The sequence below is a fragment of the Sturnus vulgaris genome, chromosome 3 (genome assembly GCF_052056855.1).
Source record: "Sturnus vulgaris isolate bStuVul1 chromosome 3, bStuVul1.hap1, whole genome shotgun sequence".
NCBI lineage: Eukaryota > Metazoa > Chordata > Aves > Passeriformes > Sturnidae > Sturnus > Sturnus vulgaris.
Window position 1 is genome coordinate 64,717,520 of NC_142245.1, and position 23,279 is coordinate 64,740,798.

General features: G+C 40.7%; 1 protein-coding gene across 1 annotated transcript in view; it reads right to left on the reverse strand.

Annotated features, from left to right (window-relative positions):
* CLVS2 (clavesin 2) overlaps window positions 1–22,745 on the reverse strand; it is a 50,139-nt gene extending 27,394 nt beyond the window's left edge. Inside the window, exons 1-2 of the mRNA XM_014876685.2 lie at window positions 22,291–22,745; window positions 13,730–13,904 (exon numbers count right to left, since the gene is read on the reverse strand). Of these exons, the coding sequence (XP_014732171.1) occupies window positions 13,730–13,904; window positions 22,291–22,679 (564 nt within the window). The 5' untranslated portion in view covers window positions 22,680–22,745. The remainder of the gene's footprint in view (window positions 1–13,729; window positions 13,905–22,290) is intronic.
* Between the last annotated feature and the right edge of the window lie 534 nt (window positions 22,746–23,279).

Genomic DNA, 23,279 nt, shown 5'->3' on the forward strand with positions numbered 1-23,279 from the left:
CGCTCCATCCGGCCTTACCTCAGGAAGAGGGACAGATGGTGCCAGTGACTCAGAAGAACGCCAAAAGGCTCTCATCTCACAGCAATAACCTATGTCCCAGCCCTGTGACAGTCTGTCATCCAAGCAAATAGTATTTTTCAAGGACATAAGTGTGAACTTGATGCTGGTAGGAAAACATAACAGAGCGCTCTCACAGACAACCTCTCTTCCTGCATCCTGGACAAAAATAATTCTATTCTGCAGTTTCACCTGTGTGCTCCTCTGTGTGAGAAGGCAGGGCCTTGGGTAATAATGCCCAGCAACATAAATTACAGCTTAGTGTACTTCTTCTGACTAACTTTAAATTGTCAAAAACTTATACAGAAAAAAAAAACCTCGGGGAAAGCATAAAAGATTTGTGAGCAAGACTTCATAACCTTAAAGAAAATCAATCCCAACTTTAAAAGTCTGAAAAAAGCCCCAACAAACCAGATCCTCCAGATTTTGCTTTTTTATTTTCTGGTTTTTTTCAATTACTATATTTGCAAAATAGAACAAAGCAATTGTAGGTCTGTTCCCTGCCTCTTTAATATTTTTTTCCATTTGCAAAGTGCGAAATAATTGCTTCCCATTTCTACCGTGGGAAAAAAATTGCCATCGTACTTCTTTTCCCCAAAAGCAGGCACTGAGTGAATAAAAGCAGGGAAGCACTGGCTCAAGATCTGGTCCCATACAGAAGGCAGGACTAATTTAGGACAAACAGAACAGGGACAGAGTTTTGCATTGGTAGACCAAGACCTGGGCAGAAATGAACTGCTGAGAAGACATGTGCCAGTAACAGCTCCTGTGATGGCACTCTTAGTGACACAATGCTCTAATGACATAAATGCATTAAGCCTCATGGGGAAGAATAATTTTCTCCTATTAGACAAAATAGCACAGAATGAGACAGCTACATATGGGCCCAAAGTGCTGTTCTGGGGAACTGTTTCACAGCAAAATCTTTATATTGCACCTTTATGTCCCTTATGACACAGATATTTCTGCTCTTCCAGTCTCAGCTCAGTACACCAAACACTTGGGGGCTTGTCAGTAACAACTCAGTCTCCATTTGCCCTCCCAACTCAAGAGGTGTTTCTCAAAAGACCCACCCTGCTTCACAAGGGCCCTGAAGTACTCTGCCCTCTGTCCCATTCTGTTTTTGTTCAGTCTGAGTGCCAGTTCACACATCACCTCTGTTCTGGCAGCTCACATGGAGATATCCCCACTGCCCTTCTGAACAATAACTTGTATTTGTAGCATGTTGCTCTGAGAAGTGTCCAGCTAAAGCCCAGTGCAGCAAGAAAAAGCAGTCCTAAGCATGCCAGCCTTACCTCCATTCTCAAACCTTGCATATGACAGAGCTGAGTCATCCATCATATTCAGGCCCTGTCATATTTTATTTCAGCTGCTCTCAAGCCCCACACATCTCACCTCTGTTTACATTCTGCAAATTCTCCTTGCATGGTGCTGCTTAAACAATGTGGCTGAGAGAGTGTGCTCACCAATGCAGCAAATTATCTTTTTTTCCAAAAACACTGAAGTACTGCTTTCCTGTTTTTCAGGGAAGACATCAGTGCTGCAGATGCACGTTTTTTCATCTCAGTCCTCATGTCTGCTTTCCTAGCCTGTGATTTAATGAAAGATTAAAGACTAGCTTATGAAAGTTCACCACGGCAACTGCTGATGTCATTGGGAACTGGATTCCCAGTCGGGGCTTAAAGAAAGATGAAGACCATATTGATAATTGACAATATTTCTGACATTACTCATCTACCTAATTAAGCCACAACTCCACACCACTACATATGCTCAAAACTGAATGAACAGAAGATGCAGCACCATTAATATGCTTAGCTATTGGTGCTACATACAATTAGCCCACAGAAATTAACTGCTCATGGAAGGTGTAGACTATTTACTCCTTCCTTATCAAGCAGCAGAAAAACAATTATTATTATTATGCATCTACTTCATGATGTCATGCCTTTAATAATCCTACTGAAAAAAAAAGTATGTGCATTCTTCCTCAGAAAGCAAACCTAAATGCTGCATCCTACAAACCGTAAAACAAAGCAAGTTTTTTTATTCATTCAATTGCAAGCACATATAAGCATTGAAGGAAACGAGACACACTGACAGCCTGGACAGCTTTGCTAGTAATCATTGTCGTGTTTGCCTTCCTTTAGGGAAGAGGTAAAACTTTTGTCTGTGTACAAACACAAGAACAAAAGCACATTCAAAGTAACCAGAGCATACATATGTTCCCCTTCTGACTCTTTCTGAAACAAGTTACTGATAAAATGCCTTCATGGTAGTTTGTTGCTTGCTTCATCTCCTACAGCAGCCCAAAAGCAATGTACTGATGAGCAGTCAGCCCACAGCATAGAGGTACATCCAGTCAAGGAGAATATCTGCCACAAACCCATAATTTTCAGGGATGATGAATCAGGAGCTGTTCAGGACTTTAGCAGATTTCATGAGGAAAAAATGCAGTTAGGGGAGGAAGCAAAGGTTGATTACACAGATTTAAGAAACACTAGCAATAACTACAAACAGTTATGCTCATATCTACATATCTACTATGAGTATTTTGATGACAGGAATGAGAATGGAGGTAGACAGACCCTCTTCCTTCTGCATTTAAGTGAAAGCCATGAGACCTGGAACTGTGCCTGAGTGCTCGAAACACAGCCAAGAGGCTCTGCAGTTCTCCTACAAAGTGTGGCTGCCATTCTCATTACCAAAAAAATGTAAGGTTGTCAAAGAGAAGCTCTTAAAAGAAGACAGTTATAGGCCCCATACGAAACTAAAAGAATCCACCAAGAAGATTTAATGGGACAGAGTATCAAGAGGATGAAGAAAAAAATACATAGTAAGGCTCACCTTGCATGTAAGATTCTGCTTAGTTTGACTTCATTCCTACAACTTAAAGCAAGAACACACATGGTCCAAGATGTTCCCATGAATCTTCAAATAAATTCATTCTTAACTGGCTCTCACACAGCTGTCCTTAAAGGCCTTTGTGCTACTTTCATTTGATACTGCATTGATTTTCTCTGAAGCTTCCTCCTATCATGGCTACCCTGATCAATTAGCATGCTATAAATAGAGCAGTCAGATTCCTTTCACTGGTCTCATTAAATTGCACTCCTGCTGAATTTCTGTGGAGAACAGAATTGGATCATACGGATAGCAATAGTATGAAGACGTCCTGGGGTTTTCCAGAGAAAATCAATTGCTCAATATTCCTAACAAAATGCTTTAAAAAGCATGACCCAATGGATCTCAGCTAATGCCCAAAACATATGTCAAGCCTAGCTTGCAGTTCTGCATCTCTAAACCACTGAAAAATAAAGGATGAGAAAATAAGTGGTTAAGAGCCTCAGGCAGCTTCTCGTTGATACATAATCCCCCATCACGCACAACTATTTAACTGCATCCCCTCATAATGGAAACATGTTGCTGGAGGTATGCAGTTATCCCATTTAATTATTCTGGAAAATGATTGAGAATCTGAAGAAGAACACAGTCTCAAGGCACGCCTGGTGCCTGTCAAAGTCACCATGTAATGGTGGTGTGCTCACTGACTAAAACTAGAGTGGAATGGTATTATCTGGTAACAGTTAGTTACTGCAGCAGATGTGGGACAGCTATGATTTCAAAACGTTAATCTTTATTTTCCAATGGTACGTTAGTATAGCTTTTAAAAAATTTGTTTTAGAGATGACATTTCAATATCAATGAGATTCATAACAGCCATAAATTATGAAATAAAATGGTCTCCTTTGAAACATTTCAAAATATAAACTGAAGGGCACTTTTTAGGTCTGTCTTCTGCCCAACATTTTGCTCTATTCTTTCGTAATTATCCTGTCTTCTCCTGACATTCTTAATGTCCTCATTTTCCCTCTGTTAAGCACTATCCTTCAAAACCTTTTCCATCTTCCTCACAAAATGAATCTACATTTTCACCATATACTCTTCTGCAGGTTGAAAATCCCTGTTGCAAAGGGTTTATAACTGCACTTGAACTACTGAATGTATCCTGTGCTTCTACATTAACTCACTGTGTCTGGAGCATAATCCATGGGGTTTCTGCATAAAGACCAGAAAGATCCACTGCAGATTTCAGAGGACTAGCTGTACCTTGCAAAGGCTTTCTGAGGAGAATGCTGGAGGACTACCAGTACTTGATGATTTGCCCTGGGTTCTCTATACTTTGCATGGTGGCCTTCAGCCAGAAGATGCAGTGCTCTAAATTATACCTTCAGTCAAATAGCTCAGCATGAGATGAAGGCATATCCCAACAAACCCAGAACCTTTGTAGGTAATAAGGCACATTCAGTGCAATGTCAGGTAAGAATTAATGAAAACTGCAGTTGAAACACTGAATCACAGCAGAAAATGCTGGAAGTGGCCAAGGGTTGAAATCCAGTTCTTCTCAGAAAGGAAGTCCTACCCCAAAAGATTCTAACAGCTATAAAGGATTCGTGGAAACCGACTAAAAAGAGCAGAGAAATAACAAATACATCTGAAATTGCAATCTTTAATCACTGATTAAAAGTTGCATTTTCCAATGACAATGTGTGATATTAGAGTCAGTCCTATAAAATAAGGGACAAGAATACCTATTTCATAGTCAAAACCTATACTGTGAGGGACAACATAAAATGTAACCCAAAAGAACAAGCAAGAACCTTGGCACAGCCAAAGCTGTGCTGGGGGAGATGCTCACATGAGGCTTTCTCTGTCAGGCGCTGGAGTGAAAGTCTTTTTTTTTTTTTTGATTGAACGTAAATTTATTTTCCTCAAAAAGGATGATATATTCAGCCACCTTGGATTTCAGTCCATATCCATGTTTGGATATTCATTATGTATAAACAAAACATTACTACCCAATCCTTTTCATTACAAAAAACGCTGGAAAAGATTACAAGCACTATTTTCATATTCCACATAATAAGAAGAGATGTTTTTTAAGAACATATTCTGATCTTCACAAAATATGCAGGAAAAGACTACAGAAATTCTTTTTGGGGAAGGAAGCTTTTTTTAAAGTATATTATCCACACTGGAGTATGATACTTTAGAAAGAATTAATACTTAATATTTCGTCAGAAATACAATTTTCTTCATTTGTTATGTATCTAAACTTTCAGCTCCTGAACACCAAAACACCACTTTTTTAAACAGTCATGCCTATTAAAACACACAAAAATTGAATTTTCTTAATTGTTTTATGATTAGGAAACATGGGATGAGAGAAACCATCACCAGCATATAATTTCACATTTTTATGGTGCTTCCCCCAGAGAAGTTTCCCACAGTTGTTTTTAAACATTAGTGAATTATGACAGCAGTGTTCTTCCTGCACAGCAATCACTTATAAACAAAGTCAAAATTTTGCTTATAACCAAAGGCAAATTGGATTCATAAAAAATAATTGTCAAAAGAGGTGAACACTTGCTGAGGAATATAAGCCAAAATAAAAAAAAAATACATTATATTGTTTTGTGGATGGAGCACTGTAAGGCTTTGCTGGCAGAGGCAGTATGCATGGACAGTATGTGCAGAAGACACTAACATAAAGACAACTGTGCACAGCCTAATAAGATCACAGGGGATTTATTAGCATCATGGAAAATAAAGGTTAGACTGCTTTCAGAAAATAATTACAAAATTATCCAGTGTATACTTTTGAGGTAAACGTGAAATGCATATATAAAATGGATTGATAACACAGGTAAATTGAACACTATAAAAAAGTACATTTGGTCTCTCCAAATAAAGAGGATCCCACTGATTTTCACATTTCACTATCTCCAGTGCCAAACAAGCCAGGAGGAACATCTCCAGGTCCTGATTCCAAATCACTGCTGCTGCAGATAGGTACTGCACCAAAACAATTCCCTCCTATGGGTTACTGAGAGTCAATACCAATCCCTGCTTTGGACCCCACAGCACACAGTGAAATAGAAAAGGGTTTTATAGGAGTTGACATTTTGAAATAGAAAAATTAGGATTAATGCCAAGAAGAAATCTGAAGAGCAAGAAGTCGCATAGAGGTTTCCAAAGAATGTGCCAGACCTGCCTTCAAGCTTTTAAATTAAACTGTGAGAAACACTACAAAATATAATGCACAGGATAATCTTGCCTTAGCAGAAAGATGAACTGTGATCTTAAAACATGTCTTCTGTCTCTAACATTACAATTTACAACAAATTAGTTTTATTTCTGAGTGACCTTACAAGGAAGTCTACTATTTATTCCCTTTATGGCCTTAAGATACTGAAGAAAAGAGAAATATTTAGACCTTGACTGAGAAAAATCACTTTCAAAAATAAATAGATATTTTGAATCTGAGGAATTGTTATAACCATATAGTTGTTGAACTGTGGTCTACCAGAGACAACAGAAAGTCATTCACAGTGACAAGAATTAATTGTCTATACTGAGTTTGTGCTACAAGCCCTTCATGTTTGTGTCACCTTAGTATTGTATTCGTTTTTCAGCCTCATCAGAGCAATTTAGTCACTCTCTTTAGTTAATGCACATAGATTCAGTTTCCTGATAAGGAGAAGAAAAATAGAAAAGTGAATAGCATTTAGCAAAAGCTCAAGAAAGAAGCAGCCTGCATGTACAAGTCTCTTCTATTTTCTTTCTCTCAAGATGCAGTAATTTTATTTGGATATTTTTCTCTGTTGACAGAACTGATGGAAAAATGTCAACTATGAGAATTTTCATTGGTTTCTACACTAACCACTTGTACTTTGTTGAGTCGAAGAAAACATCAGATTTAAAAAAAAATTCTTCTTTTTCTAGATCATGGCATGTCATTCCCGTAACATCCTCAGAAGCTCCCAATGTGTCCTGCCTGGCCCCATGAGCACCAAGTCACATGTACCAAGCAGGCCAGCTCCAGTGTGAGGAGCTAAAAGGAGAGTTTCCTTAACAGCCTGGTGCCTAAAGGACTCACTTGGTATGTAAACAGATCAGGACTCACTCTCCAGTGCTGCTTTCATGAATGGTATGAAGAGCAATGGGAACACCAGTTAAAAGAAGATCTGGAGATGACTGGAGATCTTGAAGGTGATTGGAAGCCAGATGTGGAGAGCATTTGGCCAGTGAGATCACAAGAGGCTGGAATCTCCTAAGGAATCTAAGAAGAACTTAATGTGCCATGCAGTCATCTATGCTGATTGAGGTTTTGGAGGGTGCCTTCAGAATAGAGACCAAAAAAACACATCAGTGAAGACTGGTACAAAGCAAGACAATGTCAGCAGGAGAGGGTTGAGGAACTGGAGAAACAGCAGGACTGTGGCAAAACCTGCTCAGAGCAAAACGGGCAGGAGGAATGAGCAGAAGAGACTGTGCCAGTTAGATCAAAGTGCCTGAACAAAAGCCAAGCTCCCCACAACTAATCACGCCTTGCTTACAGCAAATATCTGCAAACCACTGGCAAAGTGCCCTCTGTCTTTCTTGTTCAGGTTCACATGGAGGATGACAACCCACGGCAGGCAGATACTCCACTAGTTCCAGCAGCAGTGTTTGGAGGGTGGGTATTTAACTCCAACAAGCTTCCTTGCAGTTTTCAGTAAGACGCCACAGAGCAGAGCTTTTGCAGGGGGGAGTTTAGTTTGCTGCTGCTTCTCATTTGTTTCAGAGGTGGCAGCCCACATGGCACTATGTGCATTCAAAGAGAATCTAATGAGAAGCTCTTAATTTAGCCATGCTAGAACTCAGAGTCCTGGCTTGGGGGCTCAAGATCAAAACTAAAGTCTTGAGTCCTCCTGATCAAAAATAAATGTCAGCTGGACTCCAAATATATAAAGAATGACTGAAAATCAGACCATAGCCTGTCACAGTGGGCACCCCAAATTAGAAAACACTTAACACAAATTTTTCAGTGGAATTATTCTCGGTAGGGGATAGGAAAATAAACAGAAAAAAATATTATGGTGTCTCCTCATCTTAAAAGTGTGTTTGTGAGAATACATAAATTAACAGTGCAAAGGCATTCAACATATTTTTTTATGAGCATCATAAAATAATCTAGCAAGGAAATTAATTATTCTGTCTTCAGACAACAGGTTAACAGCTGGAACCACACTGAATAATGACTGTGTCTATACAGACATGCCTATTTGTAGCTGAATTCGAGCTGTGGTCATAAAGTCCTTTCTCACCCAGCAGGTTAAGCCCATCCAGACAGCAGGTGAGGAGCTAGAAATAACAATCACTTCCAGTCCACCCTGTTTCCACAGTAAATTGCTGCTAAGCCTTTTTATGGCCTTTTTACAAGTGAGGAAGGCCAACTGTAAGCAAGCTCTTGAAAATAACAAGCTCTTAGGAAAAATATCCCATTTAACTGCTGTTGCTACAGAACATGAGTTGAACTGGTATGAAATTACGCTGTTTATAAGCACATCCTTCTGTTCTCTGGGAAGTCCTTGGCTCAGGGGACCCTAGCATTTACAAACAACTTAGTTCTTTGATTAAAAAAAAAAAAAAAAAAAAAAAAACAACTAACAAGAAACAAAAACAAACAAAAAAAACCCTAAATTAAATTATTTACTAGACTTCCTGAAAATGGAAGATACTCCCATTAAAAGCTTGAGTCTGCTACTTTTTAATATTCTCTTAAGCAATATGCAAAGTGTCAGGATCCTGTTCTCAAAAAATGGTGGAAAATTAAAGCACTGAGTGAGAGGGGTGTATGGTTTTAAGTCTGGATGCAAAAACATTTAAAGCTCAATTTTGTGTTTTTCATCTCACTTGTGCTCACTGCTAGTACTAACTGTTCCTTCAGCTCATTATTAGCAATCGTATGCACTGCACAGAGCATAATTATATGTGACCATGTAATTATATGAAGTCATGATACTGTTTTCAGAGGTATCCTAAGCTCTGGAATTTCCTGTCTTAGGAATCCTTGGCACTGCAATATGCTGACTGCACAGATGCAGTCCAGAACCAGGTAGCAACATTTATGCACTCTCTGCTCTTGATGAACCAACCCTGATGTTCAGCAAGATTCCCTGCAAGATACTGGTAGAGTTCACACTTAGAGAGGATGGGAGTAGGAAGTCCTGTCCTGTCCTGTCATTTTCATCACCATTTTCATCATCATGGTCTGTGTCTGGTACTTCTACCTTGCACTGCTGCAACAAGTCTGATTGGGGATATTTTTCTTACAGCTCACAAGAACAGCTGTGTGAAAGACATTTTTGAAACTAATTGTAGCTGCAAAGATGCTGCCTTCATTTACTTTTTAGTTTGCTTTCATTTTTACAGGAGTGAGTTTATTTTAGCTTATGAAGCCTCTCTTTGTTACAAAACAAACAAAAAAGACACAGTTAAAAGCCCTGCCTTGTCCCCCATAATACTACCACTGTTTCTCCCAAACACTCTTGTCCCAGAAGCGAGTCTTCTGTCTTCTGCATCAATGCTGACTGTCCACATATGCTCAGCTCCTCATTTAAATGTGCATCATCTCTTTTCCACCAGCTTTTTAACTACAGGAAAAGCGTTCACATTCAGCCACCAATAACTACACACTTTTGCAAAGCATTGGCATGTACAGCCTGAGTGAAAACATGCATGAAAAAAAAAACTGTCATGCATGCAACTACTATTATGCATTAAATAGAAATCAATATTTAAGAAGGAATTAGTGGTCCAGTTTTTAGAATACTAAATATCAGTTAATTAGTTAAAGTGATTCATGCATACCTATAGTCTTCCATTTTGCAAAATTCAATTATAATTACCCCCAAAGCTGTTTGTCAGAGTTAATTATAACCCAAACTTTCAATATAAATTTCAAATTGAATTTTCAGTCTTTGAAACTGTTTTCACCTGCCTTATGAAAACAATATTGTCTTGGTAATTAAAAATAATAATAATTTTTTTAGAAGTCTTAATAGGGGCTTATGTAAAAAAGGACTATCACCAAGAAAATAATTATATCCAGAACCTCCTCCCTCTTTCTTCCCAAGTGTTCTCAGCTGGGTGTTTTGGTAGCAGGGGTCAGGGCAGTGCCAGAAGCAGTAAGATGAAAGGCAGGTTTTCAGAATGGGGGAAGAGGAGTGGAATATACAACACTTGACTTAATTATGCCATACCAGAAGTCCACCTAGCCTTATATCCTGTCCTTAACAGAGGCCAAAAAAGAGAGCCTAGAGCAACTACAGCTTGGACTGTATTATTTCCATTCAGCATCCATCATCTCCAATTTCGTACAGCCTAAGGAATTCTGAACTTTGATCTGGTTTCTATGTATTTACTAATCTTCATCTCTCTTCTCATTTTCCCTAAACACAGCTAAAATTTAAGCATCCAGAATTCCTCATGGCACAGAGTCCCACATGTCACCCAGATGTTGTACAAAGGTGTCTTATAAAGAGCCAGGCCTCCCCCTAATATCACCTGATGATGCCCATTTCTTAAAATTTAAATGACAAATAACCTCTGCAGCTTGACCACTTTCTCCAGCCATCCATGATCTTGTTTGTATCCTGCTCTGGCCTCATTAGGGACCCTGCTTTAAGGAGGAGGTTAGATTGGCCAAGCTCCTGAGGTCTTTTCCAAGCTGAATTATCCTATGATTCCATGGTTTTATAGATTTCTGCACTTTCCCTCTACAGTTTTTCTTCTTCCATCCAGATGAATTCCAGCCAATTTAATTCTTCCTTATACAGAAATCATCTGATACATTTTGGGTTTTTCACTCAGAGTTCGTCACTGTCTACAGAAATTTAGGACTGGTTTTCTTCAGAGCTCTCAAAAGTTCTCTCTTCTATGGGAAAAACAGCTGAAGCACACAGATTGCAATCCATTACTGGTGAAGGAGGCAAAATTTTGTAAAGTTTTTGAAAGAGACCTTATCAGGGCACTCAGGTATTGGAGCACAGAATGCTGTAGCACTCCCTGCTTTCAGGAACACAGGTGCTGAGCAACATGAGCTCCTTCACAAGCCCAAAATCAGTGATTGGTTACAGAAATCAATGAATGGGGAAAAGTGGGGAAAAGACTGGAACTCACAAACATCCACACATTGAATACACTAGGCAGAGTCAACACAAAGTCCTAAAGTTGAGGCATGTGTTTCAACTCTCAAAAAATGTTTTCCTTCTGACTTTACACTAGGGAAGGTGTAAGAGCTCTAAGTGCAAATCCTCCTTCTCAGTGATGAGGTGCAACAGGAGTGCTGTAGGCACAAGCATCTGCAAGGAAGAGTGTTGCTCCTTTTTTCCAAAAGCACACAGCCAGTGTATGAGCAAGGACTGGAGCATCAAGAGTCCCAGCCGAGTGTTCCTACCTCCACATAAAGTTTTCTTCTTGTCTAGCAAAACCATTTATCCTACAAATCAGCACTGACCTACACTACACCAATTGTTTGGAACAGCACTGTTGTGATGGGTATGCTAGAATTTCACATCAGATTACAGGTAATCACTGTCCTGTAAATTGCCATGATCGGAAGTCCTTTTCCTGGAAACAGCTTCCTAGGAAGTTTTTCTAATTTATACAAGTAAGTTTGGGGTATGATTCTTCTCACACTCCCATTTAACATATATTTAGACAAAGCATACCAGAGACCAGAACTCATCTTCTTCTATACAGTGCAAAACTGTATATTTACTTATCTTACTTTCCAAAGCAATTTCCTAAACATTAAGCCATTGTGAAAAGCCAAAAAATGCCATAGCTTGCAAAGTCTTTGGTACATACCATAGTGAGCATTCTGCTCACCATATATAAGCATATATATGCACATATAGAAGCATATACATATATAAGCAAATATAATGCAAATTCAGTAGATTTCATTTAGGAGGCAAAGGGATTTGGTTAACATCAAATTCAGTGGTCACTAATCCCATTCTCACTACCCTCTTCCGCCTAAGCGACTCAAATATTTAAATCTCCAAATGGTAAAGTTCAGCATCTTGAGCCCTGTTAAATCTTATAAGCCAAAGTAAATTTCATTTCTCTGATTAAATAGAAAGTATTTACAAAGATCATAAATAAACAGTGTGTGCAAGTTGTTCTTGTTCTTTTTCATTCTACCTGATTAAGCACTTTTTACTTTGACATCATTCAGAATGATGTTTTTGCTATGCATTTTCCCCCAAAATAAAAGGCAGTAATTAAAATGCCTTTTCCTTCTCTCTGCTGCAGCATTTCATGCTCACTTTTTCATCTCTGAAGTAAACAGCACTGAAGGCAGTGGCCACAAAATGATGCCGTAGGTGCTGGCCACCATCAGATTTGGAATATTCAAAACTACAAAGCTGGGGGAACAGGTAAGTTAAGTAAGCCAATGGACTTCTCCTCAATTCAGTCATGAACCAATCAGTGGGAACAGAATGTAGAGTCTCAGAGCTCACCTGAAGTTTGGTAGGTCAACCCTCATATTTTAAGATGCAATTATTCACTGCAGCTCTCCTCAAAATAACTATCTCTGGATAATGCCCAAGAAGAAACACCACCATTTGAAAATAGAGACTACTAAAGTATTTATTCATGCTCCAAACCAGGAAACAATGGCTAACTTTGAAAAAAGCACAAAAAATAAAACAACTTGGAAAGCAATAATAGGAAATGCAGCACTGCTAGAGCACAGGTCTCACTGCTGCCTTCTAATGTAGTGTGAAGGCGATGAAATCACACTGTTGTATAAGGAAACAGAACAAAATAAGAACTGAGGTCTTTGTCTCACGTCACTACCCTTCTGAGTGCAACAGCAGGATGAATACTAGGTGAGCCATTTCATCAGTTAGATCAAAACTCTGTATTACTGCTATACAATTTCTTCAAAAATCACACTATCACAGTGAAAAAAGTTCCAAAGTAAGGCTGTTATGTTGCTTTGCAAGTAATAAAAAGGTATAAATGATAGAAAAATCACAGAAGAGGAATACATGTCCTTCTAAAAGCAAGGCACACTGTCACAGGAGTGAATTACAGGTACTTTTAACATGGAAACTCAGGCTTATGAAGAAAAAAACATTTTAACAATTTTAGTTTCTCATTTTAACAAGAATAAAATACCATAGAAAACAGATGCAAGTTATGCAGTATCCTTTCACCAATGTGCCTGTGCCATGCAAAGTGCATTTACAATGAGCTGAAAGAAATTTAAATCACTGCGTACTCAGTCTCAGAAGCTGCTGCTCAGATTAATCTTGACCCAGAAAAAGAGCCAAGCACATGCTGAACCCTGAGTAAATAAATAGTCCCAGCTAACTGTCCAATCACAGGGCCCCACACTTTCATGACAAATGATGTAGAGCCTGTCTCTAAAAGAATCAACAAAAGAAACCAACCTGGCATGGCAGCAGCAACCCTTTCATTAGCCCTGTGAATAACTACAACATAAACTGATTACTTCTAACTTCCTGTTGCTGAAGCTACCATCTGAATTTACAGAAAGCCAGTCACTTTGAAATAAAGAGAAAAAAGTTACCTCATATTTATAGCAAGGAAGGAGCCTACACATCAGGAGTTACTGCAGTTAGCTGACTGAGTTCACACTTTTGTCACAAGTAGCTTGCCTGTACACCCACACCTTAAGGTGTTAATAGCCTTGCTATTCATATCTTGTTGGAATTTTGCTTTGTTTCAGTCTTTTATATCGACCTAGATTTGTAATGAACTGCAAAACAAAGAAGAATTAGGAAAAGAAAGAAAATAACAGTGTTACCTGAAGGCCCTCTATGGCTAATCTAAGCATGCTTGGTGTGAGCTTGGAGGCCTGCTTGAAGGTGAAGTTGCTCCAGTCTATAATCAAAACAAACCCATTCACTTGCAGCTCGGGGTCTTCTATCATGGCTTCTAAAGAAAGAAGTATGGCACGCAAAATATCCACCAGCGTGTACCTGAGAATGGGAAGAGGAGATGTGGTTAGGACAGGAGCAACAACCACAGAGGTAGAGGAGTTCTGAGCATTCTCCCTTTGTCAAAAGTTTAAATCAAAGAGCGTAAATGTTCCCTCAGAAGCGCCTAAAGCTGGGAAATCCTCAAAAGCTCAGTTTAGTAGAACTCATCTTCTGGAGCAGGATTATGTACCTACAGACCATCAGCCAGCCAGAAGAAACCACAAGAATGTAACACATCAAAAACAAATTTGAACTTTCCATAGTATTCTGCATAGTAGCTGCTTTAGTATCTTTATGTGTTTTACACGTCTGTGTAAGAGCTTCTATACAAATTTCATTTTTTCTAAAATCATAATGATAACAAAAACCGAGACTAATACCAGAAGCATAGATCCAAAGTTTCCTCCTATATTTTTCTAAGGAAATGAAATAATACGTCCTACAAAATTATCAACTAAAATAGGGAATTTCCACATGCTCTCCTTATCCCACTCTCTGTGTAATTTTTCTCCTAAATCCACAATTACAGAAGGCTGATTACTCAAGGATCTTAAAAGCAGAAAGTAACACACATCAGGGCTTTGAGGTGTTTGTGTAATGAAGGTGCCTCTGCTCATGGCAGAAGAGTTAGAACCAGATGAACTTTGAGATCCCTTCCAACCCAAATCATTCTAGGATTGTAGGATTTTATAAACAGTTACCAAAACAGACATAAATTTGCCAGCCCACACCACAATATCAAATGAGGCACTAGAAAGTTAAACCTGAAAAATATCAGAAATACAAATATTCCAGAAATGAAAGAGTTAAATATTCAGTGTACAGATATTTTTAAGCAAGGCCCCTTAAATGTCTCCCATGATGGCATCAAACAGAAGTTTTCAAAATTGTGAGTTCCTAGAGAATTCTTCAGCATTCTGTATATGTAGCAAAGAGCATGTGTGCCTACTTAGAAATTACATTAAATAATACTGAATTCAACTTGCTTTAATACAATGAATACACTGTTCTGTTGTGGACATAACTGTATTTTGAAAATATCTGCAAAAGGAAATAACACAAATGAAATTAATCTGTTGTAGCTGACTCCTTGCATCTTTCTATCTTTGTTTTGGTTTTGTTTTTTTAATATTCACTCCTCTCCTTTGAACTTTTCTGAGAATTAAGTCTTTTCTAATGCTTTACTTTTCTGAGGTCTAAGGTTTACAGGAAGTTTGGAATGCTTTGGTCTGAGGACAATTTTGACCACAGCTCTTACAAGGAATAGACATTAAAAATGTTCAAATTCTAAAATCAGCCTCAGCCCTACTTGACATTTAGGTTGTCCCATTCAAAACATCTCATTCTGCAGAAGAGCTCCACAATGCAGAGCCCAATATTCAGTCCCAGAATAAGGGTCTCAAATTCCTGATGTACATCTCTAATGCCCTCCCTAAGGAGTTTAAGGAGACATCACATGTGTTGGATTAAGAGCTTCCTAGTGGCACAAGGTTGCTAGAAATCTGGTGCATCAGACATAAAGATTCTTTGTTTATGAGGCCAGTCAACTCTCTAAGACTGACCATAAAATGCTTTTTTTATGTATACCTAAGTGTTAAATACAAGATGTATACATGTAAACAGAAATACACCTAATTATGTGTTGAATTCACTTAAGTCAACAGGAAAGCAATGGGAACAGGATTTCATCTGCCAGAGAGTAAATAACAGTCACAAGGCAGGGTCTCCACAAATCTGTGGCATATTCACCACCACCATAACTCCTATTATAGGTCTGCTAGTGTAAGAAATACAGGCCACAGCAACAATAATATTTATGTTTACTCACTGAAAATAAGAGAGAAGTCCTGCACGAAGCAGGTCTGGCTAAAAGCAAGCAAGAACACTTTCTGCCAGAGGGAGGTATCCGAAGTATTCTTAAGGTCTAAAAAGCTACATCAGGAGTACACAGGGACATGTCACTAACAATCAAGCTTCCCACCCCACATACCCTTCAGGGCAATTAGATGAAGATAGGAGCTGTTCTTCCTTCTCTACTGGATCTCTTCTCTTGGTTTCACTACCTTACTTAAGTACAGTACAGAGCACCAGAAAGACAGACAAATCCATTAGCCAGTATTTAAAGCAGCTTTTGCTCTGAATACATGCTAAGGCAAGCCAGAAATGTAAACCTGGTGTGGCAGATGAAATCTTAGGTGATGCAAAACGCTGAGTATTGAAAGTATCAGTTGAGCAGCCCAAGCAAAAAAACATGATCAAAGAAACTTCATGGAAGCTTTCACACAGCACACAGTTATTTGTGTAAAGACTCGTCTTTAATCCACTCCAGCCCCATATTATCCAACATTTCACCTCATTGCTACTATTGTGGATGCCAGCACTAGGATGCACAGGATCTGCCATAAAATACACTCCACCCCTGGCTGGGCTTTAGGGAAATCAAAATCCTACGTAAAAAGAAGTTGTGAAAAATTGCTCTGGATTTTGTTGCTGAAACTTTTATTCCACACTGAAATTACTTTCCATATAGATACAGAAAGATGACAAGTCAAAAGTGAGAAAAACAGGACAAGCAACTGAGTGTGAAATATTTTTGGCCCTGCCTTTCTACTTCGAAGGAAAATAAAACAAAAAAGAAAATATTAGCCTTTAATTTGAACAGTCTATGGTGTACAGTCTGAGGGGAAGATGGTACTGTTTTATTCTTACCAATTTGTGTTATGTAAAAATGTGTAGTTAGGGAACAACAAGCCACTCATTTTGCCCTGGCATAGTTTTTAAGGACTTGACCTGGTGCTGTTAGATATGTAGGGTGTGCTGCAGTGCATGTTCCGTAGCAGCCTGAAGCTAGGCTGTGAATAAATAAATCCTAATTTATTTATCCATAAATCCAGTTGCAGTCACTTGTTTAAACTTGTTTTGGGACATATTGTAGCTAGCAAGATATTACTAATTGCTAGGATAATCAAGAACTCACAGTTAATTTAAATGGATTTAATGCCTTCCATTTATAGAAGCATGCTTAATTCGACAGAAAACTTGGACAAGTTTTTTAGTCCAGTTATTAATGTGTGCAACAAATGCTGGAAATATGCTATCACATATATAATGCACACTTAATGTTTCTTTTATATGTCAGTCTTAGTTTGAGACTGACCGAAGCAGGGACTGGTGTGCAAGACACACTCTGCTACCTCTTGAAATTTTTTATTCATTTTTTATTTTATTGACTTGAAAGTAATAGAACCTGAAAAGGTGTGACAAGTTAACACCCTCACTGACAGTGAATTTTTCAAACTCTCTGGTAGCTTTTGGCTACCATTTCTACTCCAACAGTGACAGAACTTTGGAGGGAAATGCCCCACTGAGTCCTTTATTTGTCAAGAAAAAAAGCCCTCAAACAATTTACTAGCATCCCACTCTTTTGTAATTTAACAGTGGCAGCAATTTCCCCATTACAAAAGAGAAAAGTTACATGACTTTTTTTTTTTTTTTTTTTTTTTTTTTTTCTGTGGGACATGAACAGATTCAACATATTTCCAAGGATTTCTTGGGAAAACAGTCTGGCAGATATGGCTATCAACTCTTGGCAATACTTCACCAGGACCTTTCACCTTTACCTCTAAGTTATGTAGTCTACACATCCTTTTGTGTGCATCCACTGTGATCTCCACCAGGCCAACATAAAGAGACAGGGAGAATTCAGGGTACAGATGCCTCATGTCAAACTCAGCTGTGTCAGCTGTTTTCAATACTTTATGCTCTTGATGATGAGTGGCATCAACCATATCTTCTGTTGAACCAGATTCTGGTTCCAGTCAATTCACTTTTGCCCTGAATAACAGATAATCTGATTTAGCAGACTTGCCCTACTATCTCTATGGCTATTTGTCATATCCTCCCTAAAAGAAAGAAATTTGAAGTAATTTTGAGAATTAAGACTGAATGGCATGAATCTGCCTCTCAGGATGTGAACTAGAAGAGATAAATGATAAGCCTCCTTTGCTTGAATTGGAGCCATATGTCTCTTGAAGGTCCAAAACACAGAGTACAGTCTGTATTTTAAGCTCCTCACCACTTGGACAAGAAAAGGCTTATGTCGAATGAGCTCTTGTGACACTGTGATTTAAAAGAGAAAGTTGGTCAAGTCTCTGAGCCATCATCTCATCTCTAAGCTACTGTTCTGGCTCAATGTTTTTAGAATTTCACCAAAACAAAAGCCCTCAAGATACACAAAGGAGTACTTCGAAATGATACTTCATATGTCCTTGGTTTGTCATTTTGGGTACAGAATTGAATGCTGGAGATGGGGGATTGAAAGTTCTCTTATGGCTATTCTGCTTAAATAGTAGCAGCATGCCCTGAGGATACCTTATTCTAAAATCAAAAAGCACTGCTACAACAAATGCATAGAAAAAATAGTTTCAAATATTTTATCAGATTATCTTTTAGATTCATATTTAGTACCATTCATTATGCTACATATTAGCCCAGTGTCTAACAGTCACAGCCACAGATGAAGATTCACTGATCTAAATTTTACATTGATCAAAAAGCTGCCTAGCCAAAACCCCTTCAGTCTAAATAGAGGTGATGATAGGCAGATAGGGATACCTGGGGGAAAACTAGCAAACAGTAAAACAGCATCAATCAGCAGGAGTAACTGTAGAAAAAAATGACAGTGTTTACACCAGTTAATAGTAATCATTTGGAAGATATAACTTCCAAACAAAAATTGACTCTGCTAAGCAGTTTTTTTACTGTTAATATGTTACCACTATTAGCATTGCTATTTATTTTGTCATACTGCCTCCATCAGAGCTTGAAAAATACCTTGCCATCTTGCCTGTTGTTTATGGTGAGCAGAGAAGCTGACCAGCCTCCTCATAGCTACAGAAGTTAAATTTTCATTTAACAGGAGGAAAAGTTTCTAGCACTTGTGCACGTGAAAGCCTGGTTTTGAAAGCAAACCCGTGGACTCCGTCTTTGCCCTGCTGTAAACTGTCTGATGCAACAGCAGAGCCAGCAGTAAATGAGTGCAGGGGATTTCAATATTCACTGAGGTTGGTGTGAGCTGACTGGGTCACTGTGACACCAACAGAACTAGGTATCACTGCACTTTTCTAATGCACTTTCTGGGGAAAAAAACCGGAGATAATTAATACCAGGAAGGTTTCAAACACATAGCATCAAAATGGCCTGATATTCCTGGAGAATGTGTGTCCAGGTGCCAGGAAGCATACAGAAGACCATGCACGACAACAGATCCCTTGCAGCTGAGAGCTGAAGTTAATTGCACTATTAACTGAAAAAAACTTCACCAGCTGGACACATTAAAAAAAAGGGAGTCTTCAAATGCACATAGACACCTACAAGCCAAATGTAGCTAAGAATCAACAATCTGGAAGCTAATAGGAAAGGTTGATCCCTCCCTGAGTGCTATCCAGCTTCCTGGCAGGAATGCCACTGACCTTCATTTTCCTCATAGTACACACAAGGTGGAGAGTTAGGCTGCATCCCACTGAAAAACTGCTGGGCTGCTGAGCACGTTATCTTTCACCTTTCCTTTTTTTGTTTGTTTGTTTTAAATACATGTCTGACTGGGTTGTTCAGATGGCAGGACATCTGGTAGAGTTTTCAGGCCTCACTTTAATTTAATGATTTAACATCTAGTACACAGGCTTGTTTTACCACAGGAATTTTTTGCCTCCCACACTTTTCTTTCTAATTGGAACTATGTAAGTCATAGGCTGACAGTGCTATATAAATAATCTCTAGTATGTCTGCTATTCATTTAAATAACAAATTGGAACTTTTTTATTTCTAATTGTTACATCCTGGCCATAATAAGTTGCACATATATGATAAATGTGGAGGCTTGCTGTGCTCTATTAACTTGGTTTATGAAGCACACAAAGAGGGCCTAACAAGACAGGTTTGAATAAGTAATCCTCCTATTGCTGCTGTAAGAGGAGCACTGGGTTATGTGCTGCAAGATCTCAAGTCAGTAAAGGTATAAGCTTGAGACATATTGCATAGCACCCCGGGCATAAGTTCCACAATGCTCCCTCCCCAGGTTCAGCCACTGAGCATCACATAATGGAAGGCACTAAATTAATTAGAAAAGAAAGTGACCTAGCTCCATTCCCAGATGTGTCACTGACTTATCATGTGCCTTGGAGCAAGCCACTCCCCACAGCTGGGCTTCAGCTCTCTCTGCTTTGTCTGAGTGGTCTGTGTGAAAACAAATCCCTCGCTCTGGAGGAGAGGTGTACCATGAGCATGCACTGCTCAAAAGCACTAGGCAACCAATTGTGAACACATCCATTAAGTACTCTAGTGTACCCCAGCCACTTTGCCATCATAGCATAAATAATATTAATCGTACCGACAGGAGTTCATGAAAAAAAACCCACAATAAATTTATTGCTGGGTCAGCTGAGCTCATGTACTTTAAATATCAGCACATTCAACATCAAGAAGAAAATAAACGTATTCTTTCTACATGGCAATTATTATTTTTAATGCTGCTTTATCTCTGCACTTGAATTCTTGGTATTATTTTGACTAGGATGAAATCAAGTGATATGACAAATGTCACACAAAGCTTTAGGATTTTTCATTAATAAGAAACAGCAGTATACGGTGGGTCACGCTACCTTTAACAAGGGAACTTCTTCATCATAGACATACGACTTAATGACAATCCAAAAACATCCGTTTCTCTGCTAATTCTTCCTTCAGGGATTTGTAAGAGTTTGTGGAGTCGTTTATAAAATTAAAAGTTGACCTGCTTCTTATGTGGGAAACAAGGAAGGTCCTTATCAGGGGAAGGAAATATACTCAGCCAGTCCTTAGCCTCATCCCCACTGCTCTTCACTCAGCTTTTATGCTCCATCTGCTAGAAAAGCAAAGCAGAGAAAGGACACTGGCCCCAGCTCTGCATATATTCATCCACCCTTTCTAGTCGTTACCCTGGCTGTGGACAGTTTTGATTTGTGCCAGACAGCTTTCTCCTAGTCCCTAGGCTTGATTCATGGGTTAGCAAAGGACAGGAAACTTCTCCCATATAGATAGTGTGGGTGTGGCAGCCATGTATGGAGGAGAGGAAAGCCAAGGTGGGCCAGCATCCCTCTGGACAGAGACCTGTCCATAGCTGTAACACCAACCGGGGCAGGGAGCTATGGGAATGCTCCCTGCCATGGCAATCCGCACAGCCCTCAAGAGGACAGCTAAACTAACACCTAAAGGGCAAACTTAAACATGCACCTCCCCCAGATATTGTCCTTTCTATCCACACTGACAGTTGTTTGAGTCCCCCCAAAGTTTCAAAGTAGCTGAGCTGAGGGTATCTGCACTGAGCACTCAGCACTATGCTGACTGCAATAATGATGGCAACTTACAAGATTCTAAGTTTTCTCACAAAAAAGTGCTTCAGATCCTAAACCTGCACTCAGGTTGGGAGCCAAAGAAAACAATGCAGTACTCATAGAAGCAGGTTTTAGAGAGTTTAAATGTATTGAAATCAAGCCATTTTTGTGGATATAATTTTAGACTGCAGGAGAAACTGAGCATGACACCTCCACAATGTATTTAGAATAAACACATAATATTAAGCCAGTTGATAAAAAGGGCTTTGATGGGAGACAGCTCTCGGGTCATCCTACTAAGTCATCTTCAGGCTGGAGTAGTCCCCCCAAAAAAATCAGAAACTGTTCTAGAGACTAATCTTCAATTTGCTATCAAAGCTTTGTTTACTTGGATCTTATTATGCAGAGAATTGACATTTAGAGCAGCATGCATGGAAAAAGAAGTGGTTACAGAAACTTCCATCCTGGCATTTCCAGGTGGCTCAGGAAGAGCTTTCTTCAGCTGAGGGAAAGGATTCAGAGTCTCAGCTTCCTGCACAGGCAAACTTTTCAGCTCAAAAGCCATGATGGATACTCGTGTACGCACAGCATCTCCCACTTTCTCCCGTGGCACCTGAGCAGCTCCGTGTGTGCTGAAGCAGAAAGACCAGCCAAGAGTGCAATCAGCCTTTGTCTGGGGGAATAAGCACATCATCTACGTGCCAGCTCGCTTGGGCTGAGGGAAGGCAGAAGGGTGTAAACCTCCTCGCAGACAGTTGAGAAGAGCACCCCATCAGGGTCTACTTGCTTCTCAAAATCTCACCCCAATGGATGAGCTGGCTGAAAGGGCCCTAAGCCACAAAACGTATTACTTCTTTATTCTCTCCCTCGGCCTTCCAGGCTTGTGCCCAGCCCCCTGTGGGCAGCGCCGGGTGTGTCCCTGCTGCCCACCCTCTCTCCCTCTGCTCTGGCACGGCTTTCCCACGCATTGCCGGGGGGAAGAAAGGGTTGAGGTGGGCTAGTGGCTCTGCTTTTACCTGCTCTGGTCCCAGTTGGCAGCAAAAAGGACGAGAATCTTCCTGCCGTAGTGGTCCAGGTTGGCCAGCCCGCCGGGGAAACCATCCTTCAGCGCTTGCTTGATGCCCGGGTCTGTGGCCTTGAAGCTCTTAAACATGTCCAGGTTCTGCTGGCGATATTCAAAGTATTGGGCCAGGAGGCGAAACGCCTCGAAGTGCTGAAACTTCCTGGCCCGCAGAAACCGCAGGATGAAGGCATCGTCGGTGCGGAGGAAGCCGATGTCCGGCCGGGTGATGACCATGTCCCGCACCTCCTGGATGTCCTGGTGCAAGGTGTCGGGGTTCTCGTTCAGCTCCAGCCGGGCTTTCTCCAGAGTCTCCGGGGAGAGACCTGCCTGCAAATGAGTCATGGCGCTGCCCTCCTCCTCCTCCCCGGCTCTGCTGCCTGCGCTCCTCAGCCTCCCGGCCGCTTGCCCCCCGGAGGCGGGCTGCCCCGGCACGGCTGGCCGCCGCTCCCCCGCCCCGCCGGGCCTCGCCCCGCCGCTCGCCGGCTCCGCCGCCGCGGCCAGTCCGTCCGCCGAGATGCGAGCGGCTCCCAGGCTCGCAGGCAGCCGGGTCCCGGGGGGGGCTGGCACCGAGACTGCCCCCGGGCTGCTGGCGGAGGCGCGTTATCTCTCTGACATAGCGCCCTCCCCGCCGCGGGGTCCAACGCGCCGCATCATCCCCGCAGCCGGACCGCGGAGGCGCCGAAACCCGCCGGGAGCGGGGCTGCGGGCTGCCGGCTGCTGCTCACCGCCCGCCCCCGCCGGTGCCGCTGCCGGTGCGGATTTCGGGCAGGGCGGCAGCGAGGAGCCCGGTCGCTAGGCAGGGCGAGCGGCGCCCGGGGATGCTCCCCTGGCCCGGGGCTGGCAGGGGAGATGCTCTCCCCGGAGCAGCACCATTTACGTAAGATCAGCGCTCGCCCCGCTTCAGAAGCGTCTCCCTGGATTTGAGGGAGGGTTAAGAAGGGA